Here is a 24,725-nt window from a genome sequence, read left to right as displayed (position 1 = left end):
CCATTGGCAGGTTTTGGTGCGCCGTATCAATTGCTATGTATAGAGTGCTTGGGGGGCCCCATTGTAAAACTTGCATCGGGGCCCACAGCTCCTTAGCTACGTCACTGTGCCCATTGCTTTATTTCCACTCCTCTTTTGCAGCCAAGGATTCCCATGCTCTGCTCTCCTGGCCTGATAAATCTACAATGGAATAGACTTTGGAAAGCTAGGTACTAGTACCACAATACAAGGTTTAGAGAAATTAATCTGTGCAGGTAGCTGGCAGGTTTGGTAAGGAACTCAAAACTAAGCTGAGGCAGATAGCAAACAGGCAACACAGACTGGTCAAGCAAGGTTGCTAGTGGGCACAGAGGGCTAGAGTAAAGTCAAACTAGCTGGATCAAACACAGGCCCAGTGCACACCGAGCGGTTTTTGGAGCGATCCGCCGGCCGCATCCGCCTCTAAAAACGCTTGTCTAATGTATTGCAATGGGATGGTGCACACCGGAGGTTTGCGGTTTTGGCCAAGCCGCAAACGCGCCTCCTGCTGCGCGTTTGCGGTTTTCGGAAGCGTTTCGTCCTCAATGTAAAGTATAGGAAAAACGCAAACCGCTCTAAAAAACGCTAGATCAGAGCGGTTTGCCAGGCATTTTTGTTACAGTAGCTGTTCAGTAACAGCTTTTACTGTAACAATATGTGTAATCTGCTACACAAAAACGCATCCAAAACCGCTAGGTATGTTTAGAAAACCTCTCTAAACATACCTAGAATCGCTCTGAAATCGGCTCCCAAAACCGCTAGCGTATTGCGGATCTGCTAGCGGTTTTGGTGTGCACTGGGCCACAGACAGCTATGGGCAATAAATAAGAGCTGCTTGAAGTCACAGACTTGTTGATAAAAAAAAAAAAAGTACCAGGTACTCTCTCCTAGTAATTCTGTATAAATCCTTTTTCATAGTGTGGGTGCTAGCACAATGTGAGGGCTGGTGCACACCAAGAGCGCTTCTGATCGCTTTTTAAAACGCTAGGACTTTCAAAAGCGTTTGGGTAATGTATTTGTATGGAATGGTTCACACCAGGGCGATGTGATTTTTTCCCAAATGCAAGCGTTTGTCCTGCAGCATTTTGGGGCCGATTCAGCCTCAATGATAAGTATAAGGAAAGTGGGGGGAAAAAAAATACAAAAGAGCAATTTTCCAAGGTTTTTTTTTTTTTTTTGCAAAAGTTGTTCACTTCCAGCTCAAAAACTGTACAAAAAAACTCTACACTAAAACACTCCAAAACCCGCTAGGCATAACTAGAAAATCGATAGGCACATGCCTGGAATCGCTTAGAAAAAAAAAAAAAAAATCACTTCTAAAAACACTTAGCGTTTGCAATTATGCTAGCTATTTTTGGTGTGCTCTAGCCTTTACATATGGATGAGGGGCTAGTCTAGTTTAGGGGACCAAACCGGAAACCTAATTAACAGTTCTCCAATCACAGAACCCTCTACCACACAAAGCATTGTGATTGGCCAAATAGTGTGGGCGTAGTTTACTACAACCTATGTGAAATCTTATGCCTGGTACACACCATGCAATTGCCCATCAGATTGACAAGTCAAATCGAAAATTTCTGACCTGTCCAACCAGGTTTCTAATTCCTTCTGCACAAAATTATCAATTCAACTTGTCAATCTGAGAAGAAATTGCATGGTGTGTACCAGGAATTAAAGCTCGAGAGGGTGCTGTCTACCCAATCCCATTACTGTAGCAGAATTTCTCTAAGAGATTTCCTGCTGGGTCCACTACAAAGATGCTGTGTATGCACACCTACTCACAGTCAAACCACAAATACATTATGGCATTAGTGCCACCACAGCAGCAGCGCAAGCCTTTTAATATTGTGTGGACACTAGAGCAAAGTTGCCACAGTCTATTTGCACTAGGATATTACATTTAGCATACATTTTGTGTTTCTATGAGATTTTTCATACGTGTCTAACAATCATTGGATGGAAAACAGATGCATGGTGCAGAATCAATAATTTTTCTGCCACACGCCACATACAAATATGTGCAATTCAATGGAAATTACTCCATTGACATGCATTTGTTTCATTTCTAATGCAGAAAACAAAAAAATAGCATTACGAAATTCGTACTCAGGACCTTACCACGTTCCCATCAGTCCACTCCATGTACTAAAGTTCCCATTCCTACACTCAGTTACCCCGACTATACACTGTGAATTGCAGAAATAAAAAAAAAATAAAGAATACAGTCCCATAAAAACACGCAAGAATTACAGGTTAGGAATTACCAGTTTTCAATCATCTCCTTGATGGCATTGGCAGGTCTCTGGATTACTTCCCCAGCAGCAATGCGATTAACGACCGTTTCATCGAGTCGGCGAATGACCCCAGCATTAGGCAGCATGACTACTAATGATTTAACAGCAGCAGTGTGTTTCAGAGTATGTGTTCAGCAGAATGTAGAGTCTTAATTCAGGGTTTCCAATGTACAGAGTCTTCATTCAGTCACACATCAGAACAGGCTCGGACAGAGCCGCCAAACCACCGACGGTCCCATCGGTGGGCGTGGGCCCCGACTGCCCCTCCTCCTGGGGGCCCCTAGAAGGGGTGCGCTGGAGGGGAGAGCCGCGGGGAGGGCAGCCCGACTGTATTTTTTTTTTTTTATGTCCCTTAAAAAAAACTATTTTCCCCGGTGGGGTGCCCCCTCATATCATCCCCCTCCCTCACCTCGGGCTCGGAGGGCCCCCCTCCTGTTACGAGCGGCGGGTACAGCAAAGTTCCGGCGAGGTAAAGCAGAAGATAGAGGTCCAGCTGCCTCCCGGGCTACGCTGTCTCCTCTATGCCGCTCGCACTGCTTCCTGGTTTAGTGCGCTGCAATTACAAAGGAGACAGCGACTGGGAGGCAGCTGGACCTCTATCTTCTGCTTTACCTCGCCGGAAGTTTGCTGTACCCGCCGCTCGTAACAGGAGGGGGGCCCTCCGAGGTGAGGGATGGGGAGGATAGGAGGGCCCCCCCGGGGAAAATAGTTTTTTTTTAAGGGAAAAAAAACAAAAAAAAAAAACAGTCGGGCTGCAATCCCCGCGGCTTGTAATTGGAGGGGGGACACCCAGGTGAGGGGGAGCATAGGAGTCGGGGCCCCCACTGGCTACCCACCCGGCTACCTAACTGCCCACCCGGCTATCTAACTGCCTACATTCCCACCCGGCTACCTAACTGCCTACCCTCCCACCCGGCTACCTAACTGCCCACCCGGCTACCTAACTGCCTACCCTCCCACCCGGCTACCCTTCTGCCTACCCTCCCACCCGGCTACCTAACTGCCCACCCGGCTACCTAACTGCCTACCCTCCCACCCGGCTACCTATCTACCCACCCGGCTACCTAACTGGCTGCCCACCCGGCTACCTATCTACCCACCCAGCTACCTATCTGCCTACCCTCCCACCCGGCTACCTAACTGCCCACCCGGCTACCTAACTGCCTACCCTCCCACCCGGCTACCCTTCTGACTACCCTCCCACCCGGCTACCTAACTGCCCACCCGGCTACCTAACTGCCCACCCGGCTACCTAACTGCCTACCCTCCCACCCGGCTACCTATCTACCCACCCAGCTACCTATCTGCCTACCCTCCCACCCGGCTACCTAATTGCCCACCCGGCTACCTAACTGCCTACCCTCCCACCCGGCTACCTATCTGCCCACCTGGATACCTACCTACCCACCCAGCTACCTATCTGCCCACCCGGCTACCTAACTGCCTACCCTCCCACCCGGCTACCTATCTACCCACCCAGCTACCTATCTGCCCACCCTCCCACCCGGCTACCTATCTACCCACCCAGCTACCTATCTGCCTACCCTTCCACCCGGCTACCTATCTGCCCACCCGGCTACCTATCTACCCACCCAGCTACCTATCTGCCTACCCTCCCACCTGGCTACCTAACTGCCCACCCAGCTACCTAACTGCCCACCCAGCTACCTATCTGCCCACCTGGCTACCTAACTGCCTACCCTCCCACCCGGCTACCTAACTGCCCACCCAGCTACCTATCTGCCTACCCTCCCACCCGGCTACATAACTGCCTACCCGGCTACCTATCTGCCTACCATGCCATGGGCGTCCCTACATAGGGCAAAATGGGGCATGCGCACTCCCCTGGCTAGCTGCTGCCCCCCCCTAGCTACCCGGACGAGGCTGGCCCGCCCGCCCTGGGGTGGCAGCGGAGAGAGAAAAGAAGCGGCAGGCACAGCGGCGCTGCCTGCCGCATCACTTAATTCTAAAGGGGGGAGCGAGAGAGGGGGAGCCCCAAGGTGAGGGAAGGGGGAGGGGGAAACGTCCTCCCTTCCCCACCGCTTCTCTTCTCTCTCCGCTGCCACTGAGGACACCTATAGATCTGGCTATTGAAACTGGGGACACCTATAGACCTGTCTATCTATACTGGGGGGCCCTGTCACTACCTAAACTAGGGGCTCCTGTCACTACATACACTGGGGGGCTCCTGTCATACCTAAACTGGGGGTACCTGTCACTAACTGAATTGGGGGGGGGGCGCCTGTCAATACCTGAGCTGGGGGCACCTGTCACTACCTGAACTGGGGGGCCCTGTCACTACCTAAACTGGGGGCTCCTGTCACTACATACACTGGGGGGGGGTCCCTGTCACTGCATACACTGGGGGCTCCTGTCATACCTAAACTGGGGGTACCTGTCACTAACTGAACTGGGGGGGGCGCCTGTCCAGGCTCGGACAGAGCCGCCGAACCACCGACGGTCCCATCGGTGGGCCCCGACTGCCCCTCCTCCTGGGGGCCCCTAGAAGGGGTGCGCTGGAGGGGAGAGCCGCGGGGAGGGCAGCCCGACTCTATTTTTTTTTTTTTTTTATGTCCCTTAAAAAAAACTATTTTCCCCGGTGGGGGCCCCCTCCTATCATCCCCCTCCCTCACCTCGGGCTCGGAGGGCCCCCCTCCTGTTACGAGCGGCGGGTACAGCAAAGTTCCGGCGAGGTAAAGCAGAAGATAGAGGTCCAGCTGCCTCCCGGGCTACGCTGTCTCCTCTATGCCGCTCGCACTGCTTCCTGGTTTAGTGCGCTGCAATTACAAAGGAGACAGCGACTGGGAGGCAGCTGGACCTCTATCTTCTGCTTTACCTCGCCGGAAGTTTGCTGTACCCGCCGCTCGTAACAGGAGGGGGGCCCTCCGAGGTGAGGGATGGGGAGGATAGGAGGGCCCCCCCCCCCGGGGAAAATAGTTTTTTTTTAAGGGAAAAAAAACAAAAAAAAAAAACAGTCGGGCTGCAATCCCCGCGGCTTGTAATTGGAGGGGGGACACCCAGGTGAGGGGGAGCATAGGAGTCGGGGCCCCCACTGGCTACCCACCCGGCTACCTAACTGCCCACCCGGCTATCTAACTGCCTACATTCCCACCCGGCTACCTAACTGCCTACCCTCCCACCCGGCTACCTAACTGCCCACCCGGCTACCTAACTGCCTACCCTCCCACCCGGCTACCCTTCTGCCTACCCTCCCACCCGGCTACCTAACTGCCCACCCGGCTACCTAACTGCCTACCCTCCCACCCGGCTACCTATCTACCCACCCGGCTACCTAACTGGCTGCCCACCCGGCTACCTATCTACCCACCCAGCTACCTATCTGCCTACCCTCCCACCCGGCTACCTAACTGCCCACCCGGCTACCTAACTGCCTACCCTCCCACCCGGCTACCCTTCTGACTACCCTCCCACCCGGCTACCTAACTGCCCACCCGGCTACCTAACTGCCCACCCGGCTACCTAACTGCCTACCCTCCCACCCGGCTACCTATCTACCCACCCAGCTACCTATCTGCCTACCCTCCCACCCGGCTACCTAATTGCCCACCCGGCTACCTAACTGCCTACCCTCCCACCCGGCTACCTATCTGCCCACCCGGCTACCTATCTGCCCACCTGGATACCTACCTACCCACCCAGCTACCTATCTGCCCACCCGGCTACCTAACTGCCTACCCTCCCACCCGGCTACCTATCTACCCACCCAGCTACCTATCTGCCCACCCTCGCACCCGGCTACCTATCTGCCCACCCGGCTACCTATCTGCCCACCCGGCTACCTATCTACCCACCCGGCTACCTATCTACCCACCCAGCTACCTATCTGCCTACCCTCCCACCCGGCTACCTATCTGCCCACCCGGCTACCTATCTACCCACCCAGCTACCTATCTGCCTACCCTCCCACCTGGCTACCTAACTGCCCACCCAGCTACCTAACTGCCCACCCAGCTACCTATCTGCCCACCTGGCTACCTAACTGCCTACCCTCCCACCCGGCTACCTAACTGCCCACCCAGCTACCTATCTGCCTACCCTCCCACCCGGCTACATAACTGCCTACCCGGCTACCTATCTGCCTACCATGCCATGGGCGTCCCTACATAGGGCAAAATGGGGCATGCGCACTCCCCTGGCTAGCTGCTGCCCCCCCCTAGCTACCCGGACGAGGCTGGCCCGCCCGCCCTGGGGTGGCAGCGGAGAGAGAAAAGAAGCGGCAGGCACAGCGGCGCTGCCTGCCGCATCACTTAATTCTAAAGGGGGGAGCGAGAGAGGGGGAGCCCCAAGGTGAGGGAAGGGGGAGGGGGAAACGTCCTCCCTTCCCCACCGCTTCTCTTCTCTCTCCGCTGCCACTGAGGACACCTATAGATCTGGCTATTTAAACTGGGGACACCTATAGACCTGTCTATCTATACTGGGGGGCCCTGTCACTACCTAAACTAGGGGCTCCTGTCACTACATACACTGGGGGGGGGGGGGGTCCCTGTCACTGCATACACTGGGGGGCTCCTGTCATACCTAAACTGGGGGTACCTGTCACTAACTGAATTGGGGGGGCGCCTGTCAATACCTGAGCTGGGGGCACCTGTCACTACCTGAACTGGGGGGCCCTGTCACTACCTAAACTGGGGGCTCCTGTCACTACATACACTGGGGGGGGGTCCCTGTCACTGCATACACTGGGGGCTCCTGTCATACCTAAACTGCGGGTACCTGTCACTAACTGAACTGGGGGGGGCGCCTGTCCAGGCTCGGACAGAGCCGCCGAACCACCGACGGTCCCATCGGTGGGCCCCGACTGCCCCTCCTCCTGGGGGCCCCTAGAAGGGGTGCGCTGGAGGGGAGAGCCGCGGGGAGGGCAGCCCGACTGTATTTTTTTTTTTTTTATGTCCCTTAAAAAAAACTATTTTCCCCGGTGGGGGGCCCCCTCCTATCATCCCCCTCCCTCACCTCGGGCTCGGAGGGCCCCCCTCCTGTTACGAGCGGCGGGTACAGCAAAGTTCCGGCGAGGTATAGCAGAAGATAGAGGTCCAGCTGCCTCCCGGGCTACGCTGTCTCCTCTATGCCGCTCGCACTGCTTCCTGGTTTAGTGCGCTGCAATTACAAAGGAGACAGCGACTGGGAGGCAGCTGGACCTCTATCTTCTGCTTTACCTCGCCGGAAGTTTGCTGTACCCGCCGCTCGTAACAGGAGGGGGGCCCTCCGAGGTGAGGGATGGGGAGGATAGGAGGGGGCCTCCCCGGGGAAAATAGTTTTTTTTTAAGGAAAAAAAAACAAAAAAAAAAAACAGTCGGGCTGCAATCCCCGCGGCTTGTAATTGGAGGGGGGACACCCAGGTGAGGGGGAGCATAGGAGTCGGGGCCCCCACTGGCTACCCACCCGGCTACCTAACTGCCCACCCGGCTATCTAACTGCCTACATTCCCACCCGGCTACCTAACTGCCTACCCTCCCACCCGGCTACCTAACTGCCCACCCGGCTACCTAACTGCCTACCCTCCCACCCGGCTACCCTTCTGCCTACCCTCCCACCCGGCTACCTAACTGCCCACCTGGCTACCTAACTGCCTACCCTCCCACCCGGCTACCTAACTGCCCACCCGGCTACCTAACTGCCTACCCTCCCACCCGGCTACCCTTCTGCCTACCCTCCCACCCGGCTACCTAACTGCCCACCCGGCTACCTAACTGCCTACCCTCCCACCCGGCTACCTATCTACCCACCCGGCTACCTAACTGGCTGCCCACCCGGCTACCTATCTACCCACCCAGCTACCTATCTGCCTACCCTCCCACCCGGCTACCTAACTGCCCACCCGGCTACCTAACTGCCTACCCTCCCACCCGGCTACCCTTCTGACTACCCTCCCACCCGGCTACCTAACTGCCCACCCGGCTACCTAACTGCCCACCCGGCTACCTAACTGCCTACCCTCCCACCCGGCTACCTATCTACCCACCCAGCTACCTATCTGCCTACCCTCCCACCCGGCTACCTAATTGCCCACCCGGCTACCTAACTGCCTACCCTCCCACCCGGCTACCTATCTGCCCACCCGGCTACCTATCTGCCCACCTGGATACCTACCTACCCACCCAGCTACCTATCTGCCCACCCGGCTACCTAACTGCCTACCCTCCCACCCGGCTACCTATCTACCCACCCAGCTACCTATCTGCCCACCCTCCCACCCGGCTACCTATCTGCCCACCCGGCTACCTATCTGCCCACCCGGCTACCTATCTGCCCACCTGGATACCTACCTACCCACCCAGCTACCTATCTGCCCACCCGGCTACCTAACTGCCTACCCTCCCACCCGGCTACCTATCTGCCCACCCTCCCACCCGGCTACCTATCTGCCCACCCGGCTACCTATCTGCCCACCCGGCTACCTATCTGCCCACCTGGATACCTACCTACCCACCCAGCTACCTATCTGCCCACCCGGCTACCTAACTGCCTACCCTCCCACCCGGCTACCTATCTACCCACCCAGCTACCTATCTGCCCACCCGGCTACCTATCTGCCCACCCGGCTACCTATCTACCCACCCGGCTACCTATCTACCCACCCAGCTACCTATCTGCCTACCCTCCCACCCGGCTATCTGCCCACCCGGCTACCTATCTACCCACCCAGCTACCTATCTGCCTACCCTCCCACCTGGCTACCTAACTGCCCACCCAGCTACCTAACTGCCCACCCAGCTACCTATCTGCCCACCTGGCTACCTAACTGCCTACCCTCCCACCCGGCTACCTAACTGCCCACCCAGCTACCTATCTGCCTACCCTCCCACCCGGCTACATAACTGCCTACCCGGCTACCTATCTGCCTACCATGCCATGGGCGTCCCTACATAGGGCAAAATGGGGCATGCGCACTCCCCTGGCTAGCTGCTGCCCCCCCCTAGCTACCCGGACGAGGCTGGCCCGCCCGCCCTGGGGTGGCAGCGGAGAGAGAAAAGAAGCGGCAGGCACAGCGGCGCTGCCTGCCGCATCACTTAATTCTAAAGGGGGGAGCGAGAGAGGGGGAGCCCCAAGGTGAGGGAAGGGGGAGGGGGAAACGTCCTCCCTTCCCCACCGCTTCTCTTCTCTCTCCGCTGCCACTGAGGACACCTATAGATCTGGCTATTGAAACTGGGGACACCTATAGACCTGTCTATCTATACTGGGGGGCCCTGTCACTACCTAAACTAGGGGCTCCTGTCACTACATACACTGGGGGGGGGGGGGGTCCCTGTCACTGCATACACTGGGGGGCTCCTGTCATACCTAAACTGGGGGTACCTGTCACTAACTGAATTGGGGGGGCGCCTGTCAATACCTGAACTGGGGGCACCTGTCACTACCTGAACTGGGGGGCCCTGTCACTACCTAAACTGGGGGCTCCTGTCACTACATACACTGGGGGGGGGTCCCTGTCACTGCATACACTGGGGGCTCCTGTCATACCTAAACTGGGGGTACCTGTCACTAACTGAACTGGGGGGGGCGCCTGTCAATACCTGAACTGGGGGCACCTGTCACTACCTGAACTGGGGGGCCCTGTCACTACCTAAACTGGGGGCTCCTGTCACTACATACCCTGGGGGGCACCTGTTACTACCTTAACTGGGGGGCACCTGTCACTACAAACACTGGGGGCTCCTGTCACTTCCTAAACTGGGGGGTATCTGTCACTAACTAAACTGGGGGGCTCCTGTCGCTACCTAAACTTGGGGGTCCTGTCACTACCTAAGCTGGGAGGCTCCTGGTGCTACCTAAACTAGGGTGCACCTGTCACTACCTAAACTATCCAGGCCAGCCCAGCATCACCACCAGCCAACCAGCCCAGAATCACTGTCAAAAAGGCCACAGCATCACCACCAACAGTCAGGCCAACATTTACTTCAACCAGCCAAGTACAGCCCAGCATCACCGCCAGGCCGGCCACAGCATCACCGCCAGGCCTTTCAGCCCACACATCATCCCCAATCCAGCCAAAAACAGTATTGCCTGGCACAGCAGCCAGTAGAGGAGATTCAGAAGCCAGGTGAGAGGTGTCTACCATATTAATGGGGCATTCTGCCTATTTATGTGAAATGCTGTTTATTTATGTGCCTCATGACTGCTGAATTTGTCTTGTTGGGGGCCTCATGGTTACTGAATTTGTCTTGTTGGGGGCCTCATGGTTACTGAATTTGTCTTGTTGTGGGGGCCTCATGGTTACTGAATGTCTTGTTGGGGGCCTCATGATTGCTGAATTTGTCTTGTTGGGGGCCTCATGATTGCTGAATTTGTCATGTTGGGGGCCTCATGATTGCTGAATTTGTCTTGTTAGGGGCCTCATGATTGCTGATTTTGTCTTGATCTCCCGCGGAGATCTCCCGCTGAAAGCTGGCGGTAAGCTGTCGGAAGGCATGCGGAAACACTTCAGCCGGCAGAGTCCCTCCGTGCACTGCTCTCTCTGGGAGGTCTGTCCCATTCACTTGTATGTCATCCGCAAAATCAGAGGAAGCGGTATTTCCCGTCCACATACCGCTTCCTCTAATCTTTATGAATGGCCATTTTGTTACTTTTTTCTAGATTAATCTAGAAAAACACTGGAGAAGGCGGACATTTCTCGCTCTGCTGGGGGATTGTAGATTTTCATGCGGGAACAGCTTTTATGAATGCCCACTTTGCTAAATGGACGAGAAAACCCGCTGTTTTGAGCGGAAAACTTGCGGTAATGGTTTATGAATAGAGCCCAGCCTGTCACTAAGCCTGCACTGCTTTCTCTCCAATGCTCTGCTTTCCAACTGCAAGTAAAGTGCAGAGCCTTGCAGCCACCTTTTCTCAGTCCGTACCCCCCCTCCCCCCAGCTGGATCAGGCAGCGCCTTATTACTCTAATAATGTAATATATCTGGATACCTGCTGGAGAGAGGATGAACTGAGACACTCCCCCCCCCCCCTCTCCCCCAACGCTCACATTCTCCTGCAGATGCTAAAAGTTGATCGAAGATGTGTGGGCAGGCTCTTTCGGCTGTCTCTCTCTGTCTTTAATTGGCAGGAGAGAGGAGCCTTTTGCTAAAGAGCTGTACTGATTGGAGGGCAGGACAGACAGAGGAGGATGCCTGGAACTTCCTCTGCTCGGAGATCAGCACTGTACTGTGGTGGCTGGCATTCATTTGAACTAGTGATGGGAAGTTCGGATGTTTTCAAGGAATCAGATCATTTGATTCGGTTCATTGAAAAGATCCAGATCTTTGAATGAATCATTTGATTCATTTTCATTGTGGATTTAGACTGGGAAGTGAATGACTAGTAGGACAGGACTTTCCCTACAATGGGCTCTATTCATAAAACCTTACCGCAAGTTTTCTGCTCAAAACAGCTGATTTTCCCGTCCATTTAGCAAAGTGGGCATTCATAAAAGCTGTTCCCGCATGAAAATCTACAATCCCCCAGCAGAGCGAGAAATTTCCGCCTTCTCCAGTGTTTTTCTAGATTTATCTAGAAAAAAGTAACAAAATGGCCATTCATAAAGATTAGAGGAAGCGGTATGTGGACGGGAAATACCGCTTCCTCTGATTTTGCGGATTACATACAAGTGAATGGGACAGACCTCCCAGAGAGAGCAGTGCACGGAGGGACTCTGCCGGCTGAAGTGTTTCCGCATGCCTTCCGTCAGCTTACCGCCAGCTTTCAGCGGGAGATCTCCGCTCTTGCATCGCAGCTGGCAAGATTTTTTTGAATGACCACCCAGAAGTGTAAAATACCGCTGCGGTATTTTCCCTCCAGGAGTTTTTTCGCCACAACTTTTTTATGAATAGAGCCCACTGTGTGCATTCCTTCAAGCCTGGCTGCTAGTATAGCTAGCTAGGTGTCAACATTACTGCTGGCTGCTTTAGGCAAGTATATTTACTGCTATATTTTACTTTAATTTACTTTAAAAACAGAACTTAATTTAATTAGTTCTGTTTTAAGACACATGATATTGAGACTCAGTGCAGGATGATAAGATAACCTTCCCCCACCTAAAGAGAGAGATCCTTTGCCTCTCTGCTCTAAAAGATACACAACAGCATAATAACCTTTAAACAGAAAACAATTTATTTTACAGCTGATATAAATCTGCAGTTTCTACTTCCTGATTCATGGAAGCAGACAACGGAAAATTGTATACTTACCTACCGGTAATTTTCCTTTCCTGCTGTAGACATGGCAGCATACGAATGGGTAAACCCCGCCCCCAACATACAGGCCTGTCTATCTATAAATTCAAAGGCTTCCCCTTCCTCCTTGCTTTTTTGTTTCTAGTCTAATGGAAGCCTGCCACCTAAATGCGGTGGGTAATCCCTATGCTGCCATGTCTACAGCAGGAAAGGAAAATTACCGGTAGGTAAGTATACAATTTTCCGTTTTCCTGCTATACACATGGCAACATACGAATGGGATTTAACTATGAAATAACACGGGTGGGACACAGTGTATGCTTGAAACAATCTGTTTACTTCACAGAAAGATAGTATAATTGCAATTTACATTACATATTCATATTGTTACCACTCTATATAGATAAAGACATACTAATCTATACACTTTCCAGTCCAGTAATAGACCCTAATACTGCTACTCCAAAGTCCCTTGTGCTTGAGGCCGCTGGATCCACCCTATAATGCTGAATAAAGGTATTTGCTGATGACCAATTGGCTGCCCTGCATATTATATCTGGCGTAACCTTCGAGAATGCAGCCCATGAAGCTGAGATAGATCTGGTCGAATGAGCCGTTATGTCCTCTGGTGGGCTTTTGCCCTCACTTTTGTAGGCCATTGTGATTACCTTTACTAACCAAGATGCAATTGTTCTGGTTGTTGCCGCTTTTCCTTTCCTTTGACCATGTGGGATGATGAAAAGTCTTTCTGACTTTCGTATGTCCTGTGACTGTGTGAGGTACCTACCCAACAGTGCGGGAATACTTAATGTATGCACGTTCTGTTCCTGTGGCAAAGTGAACGATGGTAGTGTCCATTCCTGGCTGAAATGAAAGTTAGAGACAACTTTTGGGATAAAGTGTTGGAAGTGGCTTCAGTACCACTCTGTCATTAAATATCGTTAGATACGGCGGTCGACATCCAAGCGCCTGAATTTCTGATACCCTGCGAGCTGAGGCCACAGCCACTAGGAATAATACTTTATAAGTGAGATCCACTAGGTTACAGTCGTCAATTGGTTCATATGGATGTTTCGTTAGTGCCTTCAATACCAGTGGTAACTCCCATTGAGGAAAAAGGTGTTTCTTGGGCGGTTTAATTTTGTGTGCGGCTCTGATAAATTTAATTACCAACGGATGAGTTGCCCATCTTATGTCTGTTAATGCTGATATAGCTGATACGTGGACCTTTAGAGTATTTACTCCCAGACCTATCTCAAGGCCCTTCTGGAGGAATTCTAATACTGAATTTACTGTAGGGCTACGTTCATCCTCATCTCTGTCTTTTAGGAATTGTGTAAATCTGCGCCATACTCTAGAGTATGTAATATTAGTGGTCCTTTTCCTCGCCTGCAGCAGTGTGTCTTGCAGCGCCTGTGAGCATTCTAGGGCGTTCAGCCTTTCCCTCTCAATACCCAAGTCGAGAGCCTCAGTATCTCCGGGTGTGGATGTAACATTGGCCCCTGCGACACTAAGTCTTTCAAGTTCGGTAGAAGGAATGGTGGTTCTATCGCCAGCTCTCTTAATAATGGATACCATGGCCTGCGAGGCCAATCGGGTATTATCGCAATGATCCTGGCTGGTTCCTGTGCTACTCTGCACAACAGTTTCATTATGATTGGCACCGGTGGGTACACATACCCCAGAGTGAAGTCCCATCTGCAGGTTAGGGCATCCCATGCCTCCGCCTGTGGATATTTGTACCTCGTAAAGTACCTGGTCTCGCCATCATATCCACTTCTGGCGTCCCCCATTTCTTGCATATCTGTTGAAAAACTTGTACCTTCAGGGACCACTCGTTGTTGTCCATCCTGTGTCTGCTCAGGTAGTCTGCTTCTCGATTCAGAATTCCTGGAATATGTACAGCCTGAATTGATGCTGCCGTCTTCTGCGCCCACTCCATAATTGGCGTTACTTCCCTTAGTAGCGACCAGCTTTTCGTCCCTCCTTGGTTTTGTACATACGCTACTGCGGATACATTGTCCATCCTGAGAACTATGTGTTTGTTCCTGAGACATTCCGTGAAGTGTACTAATGCTAGAAAAGCTGCTCGCAGCTCCAGTACGTTCACCGTCAGTTTGTTCGTCTTGAATTTCCAAGTGTCTTGTACATATGCCTTCTCCAGAGTGGCTCCCCATCCTGCCCGACTGGCATCTGTGGTTAGTACCACTTGACCCTTTATACTCAGCGGTTGGCATCTTCTCAAGTTTGTTGGTTGTAACCACCATACAAGCTCCTTGCGCATGATCCTGGTTATCGCTATCTGCTGTATCATACTCTTCCTGTTCCATCTCCGTAAGAATTCCAGTTGAAGTCTTATTGAATGCCACCTCGCCCACCTGACTGTGGGGATCGTCGATGTTAGCGTGCCCATTATCTTCAAGTATTCTAGGGCTGGCCAAGTTTCCCGACTGAGAAAGGTCCGCACCTTCGATATCGTCGCTGCTACTTTCTCTTGAGGTAGCCGTAACGAATTTTCTGCTGTGCAAAATTGCGCTCCCAGATACGTAATCGTTTGTGTTGGCTCCAACGTACTCTTTTTCCAGTTGACTATCCATCCGAACTCCTCCAGCGTTGCAATCAACTGGTTCCTGTGACTGTACAGCAATCCCTTGCTGTCTGCCATCAACAGTATGTCGTCCAAATAGTGGTGTAATTTCAATCCCCTCAGTCTGAGTTGCGCTATCAATGCAATGAGTACCTTGGTGAATGTCCTGGGCGCTGTTGATATTCCGAAAGGCAAACTCGTGAACTGATAGTGCCTTTTCCCCACTGCAAACCTTAAGTATCTTCTGTATTCCGGGTTTATTGGAATATGCAGATATGCATCTGCCAGATCGATTGATACTAGCCAACTGTGTGGTTGTACTGCCCTTTTGATCGTGTAGATTGACTCCATCTTGAATCTCGATTTTTCTATATGGAAATTTAGTTTTCTGAGGTCCAATACTGGTCTTAAGTCCCCTGATTTTTTTGTAACAAAGAAGAGGGGAGAGTAGAACCCTAAAAATCTTTCTGAGTGGGGTACCGTAACGATTGCTCGTTTCCTCTCTAAGTCTTCTATGTAGGTGATCAGTGTCCGTATTTTCTCCTCCTCTGCTGGGATCTTTGTAGGGATGAATACCTGTTTCGGGGGATTCGACCGGAATCTCCAAGTGTGACCCTCTGTTATCGTCTTTATCACCCAATGATCGTTTATCTGATTCGCCCACACTCTGTGGTATGCCTGCAGACGTGCCCCCACAATTGGAGCGTGGGCGGGCGCACCCTCAGAATGATTTTGGTGGCTGTGCACTAGACTGCTGCCCTCTCTGTCTTGGGAACTTGGACAATGTGGCTTGTGTATTGTGCCACTGTTTCCTGTATGATTTACCCCCTCTGGCGGATGAATATTCATTTTTCCGAAACCGAAAGGATCTTCTATCAGGATTGAATGATTGTCTCCTGTTCCTTCTGTCCTGTGGGATTAGACCACTCTTCCCACCGGTCACCTTCGAGATGGCGTTATCCATGACCTCGCCAAACAAGTGCTTTCCGTCATAAGGTATTTTACACCATGTAATTTTTGAATTGTTGTCCGCCGCCCAGTGTCTTAACCACATTGCCCGCTTGCACGTTACCGTCTACATCATGGCTCTTGAAGCGCATCTGACGACGTCTATTCCAGCCTCTCCAATGAAGTCCCCTTCCATCTTAAACTCGTCCAGGGATGCTATCAATGTCTCCTTGTCACAATCTGATCTAATAGCGTTCTCTAAATTTTCCGTCCATACTTGAATAGCCTTTGCAATAGACGTTAGGGCAATGCCGGGTTTGGTGGACGACTCCATCGTTAGATATGCTCTCTTGAGATCCATATCCATGCGCCTCTCTAGAGTGTCCTTAAAGGATATGGAGTCCTCTAACGGTAATGTGGCGTGCTGCGCTAAACGAATTATGGATGCGTCTACAATCGGGGGAGATTCTAATTTCTTTGTCACCTTTTCCTGTAAAGGGTACAGCTTAGCAAATCTGTTAGCTAATTGCGTCTTCCTTTTACATTTTGACAACTCCTCTGCTCTGTCATTAATTCATCGATTTCGTTCATTAACGGAAAAGTATCCGGTGAGGGTAATATTTATGCTTCTTCATAGGGGGCTCCTGAGTCTCCTCCCATCCTATCGCACTCTTTACTGCCCTTACCAGGTGCGACACCATAGAGTAGTCAAAGCCAATATCAGTATCTGGGCTCTCAAACATAGCTTCTGCACTAGATTCAGTTGCTGGTTGTGTATACAGCTCCTTTCTCTTCTCCTTCAGAGTATACTGCACAATTTGTCTCACTAAGCCCTCAATATCAGGCAATTCTTCCCCCTCTTTCGTAGGTAAAGAGTAGAAGCAGTTTTCACAAACAAGTTTATGCGGGATAGCTGCGTCCCCACATGCCCAGCACGTATTCCCGTCGGGAGGATTAACATGTTTGGTTTTGCTAGTAGCCTTTAAAGACTCTGACGTATTCTTTGTCTCTCTTCAGCGTGGCTGTGCCCAGTGCAGCATGGGGAAGGAGCACTCAGCTGTTTTTAACTGCAGCGCTGAACGCCGCTAAGCCACGCCCCTTCTTTAAACCACACCCCTTCCCTTAAGCCACGCCCCCTTCCGTCTCGTGGAGCGCGGAAGAGGCTCGGATTGATAGCTGGGTGGAAATGTGCATCAGGGAGAGAGTTCCCCCTCCCTAATGTACCAGTCGGTGCCCGGATCTTAAGAAAAAAAAGTGTTTGCTCGCAATTGCGGCCCCCAAATGCTGCCCTGCCAGCACGGGCACCCATCCAGTGCTCTCAATGAGGCAGTCTTAGGAGGGCTTCGGCCAGGAGAGGCTGAACCTGGCCGGATGGCTGAAAATCAGCAGCCAGGTAAAGGCAAGATGAAAACTTCTTCCCTGAAAAGGGGACAGACCTGTCATGCGGACCGGAAATAAAAAAGCAAGGAGGAAGGGGAAGCCTTTGAATTTATAGATAGACAGGCCTGTATGTTGGGGGCGGGGTTTACCCATTCGTATGCTGCCATGTGTATAAGCAGGAAATATTGTTTACAGCCTGTGCCTTTGTAATGGGCTTATACCCTGTGTCACATGACTGCCATGGCAGATAAGCAGATAAACCCATTTAAATGCACAGGCTATAAACAATATGTCTTCCATGAATCAGGAAGTAGAAACTGCAGATTTATTTTAGGATTTGTTTCAACTGTGACCAAGAAATGATGTGCGGGGAGGTTCCGGATAGGACATCAGGCGATTCAGGCTATTGTGCCGATTGGATGCATGACGGAGGGGACGGGTGGGCGGTGCTTATCTGCGCTCTTATGGCAGCTTTGGCGTCTAGCGCAGAGTAACCTGTTGCTTTGTGCCATCACTTGAAGAGGCTGACATTTGGTATCAGCGAAACATGTCGTGGAGTCACCTGGCGCTCTGATGTATCCCCACTATCTGATCCATGACCTGGAAACCAATACCTAGGACTGGTAGCTATGAAAACTTTGGCTGATCCATCTTTCAAAGCTCCTAATGCATGAACTATGCTGAACTTTATGCACATTGTGCGGGCATGAGTGTTTTCAACTGCTGACTAGTTTGCATGGCTTGATGTAACCTTCTTATGGACTGCAATTGGGTCCTGTTTGGAGTTTCTGGCGTTCTCTCCAATATGTCATCCTTTCAATGATTTCTCCTATGTTTTGCTACCATCCAAGTCTGCGAGTGGGATTGTGGATATGTGGAGAAACACCTGATATCACTGTTGTTACTATTGGAGTTGCCTGCAATCTGGAATTAACTGCCATATGCTATGCCTGGCTCTATAGCTAAACTATGCTGGAAACTCATCTTTACTGCTAATTAACCTGCATGCAGAAATGTTATGCTCCGCTTTTGTGCTAATATCTCTCTGCTTAAAGCTTTTAGAACTTGTGCTTGGATCAATTATTACACATCTTCTTAAGTCCATTTCTTGTGCACATGAGTACCAGAACCTTTTCTATTGTGAAGGACTGCAGCCTCCTTTAGGTCATGATCATTGTGGAGTTATACATATATATTTTTTAATATTCATATGTATTGTCTTTTTCTTGTTCTTTGTTAGTCCTGTAATCAAAATTTTTGTAATTAAATAATACATTATACGTGTTTCTATATGCACCCAAGAGCCAATTCCCATTTTCTGTAGTATTTATGATGATGTGACTAAGAAATGTTTTTTGTTTAATGGTTATTATGCTGTTGTGTATCTTTTTAGAGCAGAGAGGAAGTACAAAGTTCAGGTCCACTTTAATATTCAAATGGCCAGCAGTGTGGGGGTGTGATTACTAGCAGTTATTTGCTTTGTGACTGGGGAGCTGCTGCTTATGCTGGCTGCTAGTACTACTGGCTGCTGCTGTAACCTGATTTCTGAGTGAGTTCCTTCTTCTCTCACTCAGTCTGTCTTGACAGCTCAGCACTGTCAGCAGCAGCTGCAGTTCAGGTTTCATCCACTGAACTGATTCGTTCAGTGTGATGAATTGGATGAATCGACTCACAAAAAAGAACCGGATCAAATGAACGATTCGTTCATGATCCGGACATCACTAATTTGAACATGCATCCTGCTAGGGTGGTCCACCCTCTAAGAAAAGTAGATGGACGTGGTCTACCCACATTCACGCAGGACCCGACCCCTTAAAGGAATTATCAGGCAAAAAAAAAAAAATGGGTTTCACTTACCCGGGGCTTCTACCTGCCCCATGCAGCCATCTTGTGCCCTCATAGTCACTTACTGCTGCTCCAGTCCCCAGCCACCAGCTAGTTTCGTTTTTGCTGACCTCTGGGTCGGCAGGCTGCATTGCTTACATTTTTTGGCGTTAGCGGTATAACGCTAACAAATTTTTGCGTCAGCGTTGCAACGCGAACATTTGTTAGCGTTGCATAACTAATGCTAAAAAATGTATGCGCTAATGTTCCTGCAGCAATGGGAATGCTCAAAAATGTAAGCAATGCGGCCTGCCGACCCCAAGGTTGGCAAAAACTAAACTAGCTGGTGGCTGGGGACTGGAGCAGCAGTGTGTGACTATGAGGGCACAGGATGGCTGCATGGGGCTGGCAGAAGCCCCAGGTAAGTGAAACTCATTTTTTTTTTGCCTGACAATTCCTTTAAAGGCACTCTGTATATATGTTACGGCCAGAACCCGAAGTGTGGCCACTTCGCGTTCTGGCCAGCCACTTCGGGTTCTGGCCGGCCAATTTGCGAAGTGGCCGCAGCACAGCGGCCAATGTTAGAAATGCAAAGCTACACTTATTTTACGGCCGTCTCGCTGCGGCCAAATGTATTAAAAGTTGCTTAAATTTAATTAAATATAGCCGGCGGCGATGTGATAGATGAAGCCGCCGGCTTTCGCACTGCCTCTCCCCGATTCTCTCCCCCCCCCCCCGCCTCTCTCCTTGTCCCCGCCTTCCATACAATACGGAGCCGCCGGGAGAGTCGTTCGTCGCGGCAGGGGAAGCAGAGCGGGGAGGCTGCAGACATTGCTTCTGCCAGCACCCGCTCTGCAGGAACGGCAGGATTCCCCTGCCGTGACGAACGACTCTCGGGGACACGCATGTCCCTGCCCGGCTGCTCCGTATGTCGTATAGGAGGCAGGGAGAGGAGAGAGGCGGGGGGGAGGAGGAGAGGAGGAGGAGGCAGTGCGAAAGCCGGCGGCTTCATCTATCACATTGCCGCCGGCTATATTAAATTAAGCAACTTTTAATACATTTGGCCGCAGCGAGACGGCTGTAAAATAAATGTAAACTTTCCATTTCTAACATTGGCCGCTGCGCTGCGGCCACTTTGCACATTGGCCGGCCAGAACCCGAAGTGGCTGGCCAGAACTAGAAGTGGCCACACTTCGGGTTCTGGCCGTAACATATACATAGAAAGAATATGTGAACTAACTAAAGTGCTAGTGTGTATGTATGTGCAGGGCCGGCCTTAGGTTTCACAGTGCCCTGAGCGAAATCTGATTTTTGTGCCCCCCCCCCCCCCCCCCTTCATCTGCTTCGTGCGTGCTCAGATCTTTGTGACGCATCACATTTGTATAATAGAAAAAAAATATATTAATATCCACAAAATGGATGGAAAGAGTGCATTATCTTGAATAAACTTAAAAAATGAAGGCTAAAACCTTTCAGGAATATTAATAAAAACAATCAGTGGGACAGTTAGCCCCCCCCCCCATTTGGAATGATAGCACAGCACCGACAATTAGCACAACACGTTACTGCCCCAGCACCCCCCCCCCCCCAAAAAAAAAAACGCCATCAGACTCCGTATAGGTAGGTAGCCAGGTATAGGTGCCCCCAGTATAGGATCTCATGTGTAACGTTCCCTCAATATAGGTAGCCAAGCATAGGTTCCCCCAGTATAGAAAGTCAATTGTAGGTCTCCCCCATAGGTAGCTAGGCTTAGGTGCCTCCAGTATAGGTAGCTAGGTGTTGGTGCCTTCAGTATAGGTAGCCAGGATTAGATGCACTGCCTTAGTATAGGTAGCCAGCTATAGGTGCCCCCAATTCAGGAAGTCAGGTGTAGGTGCTCTCAGTATAGTTAGCCAGCTATAGGTGCCCCCCCTTAGAAGCCGGCGCCCTGAGCGACCGCTCCGGTCGCTCATATCAAAGGCCGGCTATGTGTATGTGGTCTGTGCTTAGTGTATGAGTGCAGGAAAGATCGGTTCTATATGTCAAAAATGTGCTGGAATGCTCTGTTCTATATGCCTGACAGTACTGATGTACAAGTGCTGGAATGCTCCTGTTCTATATGCCTGACAGTACTTGATGTACAAGTGCAGGAAGGCTCTGTTCTATATAGCTGACAGTACTTGGTGTATAAGTCCAGAAAGGTTCTGTTCTATTTGTCAAATAGTACTTTGTTCCTGACCTAAGGGCCATTTCCCACAAGCTAACCCGATTTCATGCACACGTTACTTTGCACGGCATGACAATGAGAATAACAGCGGCGCTAGTTCTAATATTCACCCAACAGTAAATCTCTTGCGTCATGTGATTAAGGGCCCGTTTCCACTATAGCGAATCCGCATGCGGTGACCGCATGCGGATTCGCATAGGCAATGCAAGTGGATGGGGCTGTTTCCACTTCTGCGTCTGCGGGAGCGTTTTTGTGTGCGGCTGAAATCTGCACGGCAGAGCCGTCAGGTTTCGCGTGCGAAAGGAATGCAGGCGAATCGTCGCTAATGTATTTGAATAGGGAAATACAGTATAGGTAGCCAGGATTAGATGCACTGCCTTAGTATAGGTAGCCAGCTATAGGTGCCCCCAATACAGGAAGTCAGGTGTAGGTGCTCTCAGTATAGTTAGCCAGCTATAGGTGCCCCCCCTTAGAAGCCGGCGCCCTGAGCGACCGCTCCGGGCAGCACGGTGGCGTAGTGGTTAGCTCTCTCGCCTTGCAGCGCTGAGTCCCTGGTTCGAATCCCAGCCAGGGCACTATCTGCAAAGAGTTTGTATGTTCTCTCCGTTTCTGTGTGGGTTTCCTCCGGGTACTCCAGTTTCCTCCCACATTCCAAAAACATACGGATAAGTTAATTGGCTCCCCCTAAAAAAAAAATTGGCCCTAGACTACAGTACTTACACTACATAATATAGACATATGGCAATGGTAGGGATTAGATTGTGAGCTCCTTTGAGGGACAGTTAGTGACAAGGTATATATATGCACTGTACAGCGCTGCGTAATATGTCGGCGCTATATAAATACTAAATAATAATAATAATAATAGGGAAATCGCATGCGGGTTGAGCATGGGTATTAATGTTAATTTACACAGGCAGTGACATGGTTAAATTTGCATATACCCTTACCTATGCGGAATTGCGGCAAAAGCGCATGCGGAATCGCACCTGCATGCGATTTCGTCCGCACCGCACTAGTGGAAACGAACCCTTAATGTTCCTGGAGGCGTTACAACATAATGATCTGGAATGTTTTAACATATGTGAATGGTTTCTAAGGATATCCGAGGTGACCTGAGTTAAACATGTGTATGCACAGTGCCTAGCACACAAATAACTATGCTAGGTTCCTTTTTCAGACTACAGTGTGACCCTTCCTGATAAGAAATTACAACTATAAAACACTTTCCTAGCAGAAAATGGCTTCTGGGAGCAGGAAAGAGATAAAAAGGTTCAAAATGCATATAGCTCTGGCATACTTCAATTAATGTGTCATTGAGCAAAAACAATGAAACAGTAAAAACTTAAAGTAGATTTAAATCTAAAATAAAACTGTGGAATATCTTAAAAAGTCATTTTTAGGAGAAGGAGGATATAATTGTTTATTTCATTCCTTTATTTTCACCTCAGATGTCCTTTCATGTTACCTTGCTTGTCACCTATGTGCTGCTGTGTTAACAGCCACTATGACGCACAGGCATCCTCTATAATAAACCCCCTGTGTCCCTTGTAGGGCTGTCCCTGTGTAGCTGGGTAGGTGCTTTTTGCTACTGAGCATGTGCGCAGCACGGACCCGGACAGCAGTTGGGACTGGAAGACGGGGCCAGTGACCCGGGCGGACGGATGCACACGCACGAGCGGCGTGTGTGCGGCAGTTGCGCGTGCATGTGCAGTTTAAAAAAAAAAAACAGACCTAGGCCTGGTGCACACCAAAAACCGCTAGCAGATCCGCAAAATGCTAGCAGATTTTGAAACGCTTTTTCTTACTTTTCTGCAGCGTTTCAGCTAGCGTTTTGCGGTTTTGTGTAGCGGTTTTGGTATAGTAGATTTCATGTATTGTTACAGTAAAGCTGTTACTGAACAGCTACTGTAACAAAAAACGCCTGGCAAACCGCTCTGAAGTGCCGTTTTTCAGAGCGGTTTGCGGTTTTCCTATACTTAACATTGAGGCAGAAACGCATCCGCAATCAAAAATCTGCAGCAGCCCGGGAGTATGCGTTTCTGCAAAACGCCTCCCGCTCTGGTGTGCACCAGCCCATTGAAATACATTACCCTAGCGGATCCGCACCCGCAAGCAGATCGCAAAACGCAGCGGAAACGCTCCGGTGTGCACTAGGCCCTAGAGCCCGTTTTTAAATGAGCTTGGGTCTACTAGTAGTGTGAATAAAGCCTGATGTTCCTCTCTGCCAGTTTGTGTTAGGAGAACCATAGGGTGACAGTGTTTTATATGCACAAATCTGAAGGAATGTTTTGACAATAAGGCCACCTTTCTACGGCCTGTTGAGCTGTGTGCTTAGCAAGCAGTTACCAGGCAGCAGTGAGATGTTGTGAGAGTTTGAGAGGCATTTCACTGCCTATCAACAGAAATGAGGCGTTCCTCTTGTAATATACACAGCCAAACTGAAAAATCAAAAGGGGAATTTACCTTTAAGCCTTACCCCGGGGGTGTGGCTGAAGAAGTCTTGTGGGTGTGGAGCTGCTGAGCTGGAAGCCTCTAGAATTAGAGATGGGAAGTTCGGATCTTTTCAATGATCCGGATGATTCGAATCGGATCATTGAAGAGATCCGGATCTTTGATCCGAATCTCGGATCATTTTACTACCGGAAGCATTCGGGGGTGAAATTAACAGCAGGACAGGTCTGTGGACAGGAGAAGGGGAGGGGGTGGACACACAGAGAAGGGGAGAAGATGGACAGAGGGCAGGGAGTGGACAGAGAAGGGAGGAGGGACGAGCAGAGAGCAGAAATGTTTGCACACAATACCCACATGCTGCAATCATATGCTTTATGTCAAATATTTCACCTATATGTTCATCTGTACACTTTGAAAGAAAAGGTCGCACAGTGAAAGAAAGCATTCCCAGAAGATAAGTGCAGCTGTTTAGTGCTGAGTGCAGGAGGATTATATTGCCTTTCAATCACACTGTCTGCAAAGTTACTGAGCTGTGCTGAGCCAAAAGCTTCCAATGTGTTCACTGTGCAGCACTACGGAACAGACAGCCTATAATGTGCAGCGCATTGCAGCCAGTATGTGTGCTCTACACACATATCTGGCAGTGGCACCCATGTCCCCTCTCTCTCATCTACCTGTCTCCCTGCAAGGCTGCCTCCCCTCCACCAGAGCGATCCATCTCTGCTCTGCTTCCAGGACCCCGCTGCCCGCTAAGAGGGGGCGTGTCGCTCCTGGCCCCGCCCCTTTTGCGATCCGAATCGTTCATTTTGATGATTCGGATGATCGACTCATAAAATAGATTCGGATCAAA

General features: G+C 50.7%; 2 protein-coding genes across 2 annotated transcripts in view; one reads left to right on the top strand and one right to left on the bottom strand.

Moving 5' to 3' along the window:
- MLH1 (mutL homolog 1) overlaps positions 1-2,828 on the bottom strand; it is a 199,908-nt gene extending 197,080 nt beyond the window's left edge. Inside the window, exon 1 of the mRNA XM_068236537.1 lies at positions 2,283-2,828. Within this exon, the coding sequence (XP_068092638.1) occupies positions 2,283-2,398 (116 nt within the window). The 5' untranslated portion in view covers positions 2,399-2,828. The remainder of the gene's footprint in view (positions 1-2,282) is intronic.
- A 7,056-nt stretch (positions 2,829-9,884) lies between these two features.
- Positions 9,885-24,725, top strand: part of TRANK1 (tetratricopeptide repeat and ankyrin repeat containing 1) — a 183,426-nt gene continuing 168,585 nt past the window's right edge. Inside the window, exon 1 of the mRNA XM_068236534.1 lies at positions 9,885-10,371. The gene's annotated coding sequence lies outside the window, so the exon portion shown is untranslated. The remainder of the gene's footprint in view (positions 10,372-24,725) is intronic.

This window comes from Hyperolius riggenbachi, chromosome 5 (assembly GCF_040937935.1).
Source record: "Hyperolius riggenbachi isolate aHypRig1 chromosome 5, aHypRig1.pri, whole genome shotgun sequence".
Lineage (NCBI taxonomy): Eukaryota > Metazoa > Chordata > Amphibia > Anura > Hyperoliidae > Hyperolius > Hyperolius riggenbachi.
This window is presented reverse-complemented; position numbering and strand designations above follow the sequence as displayed.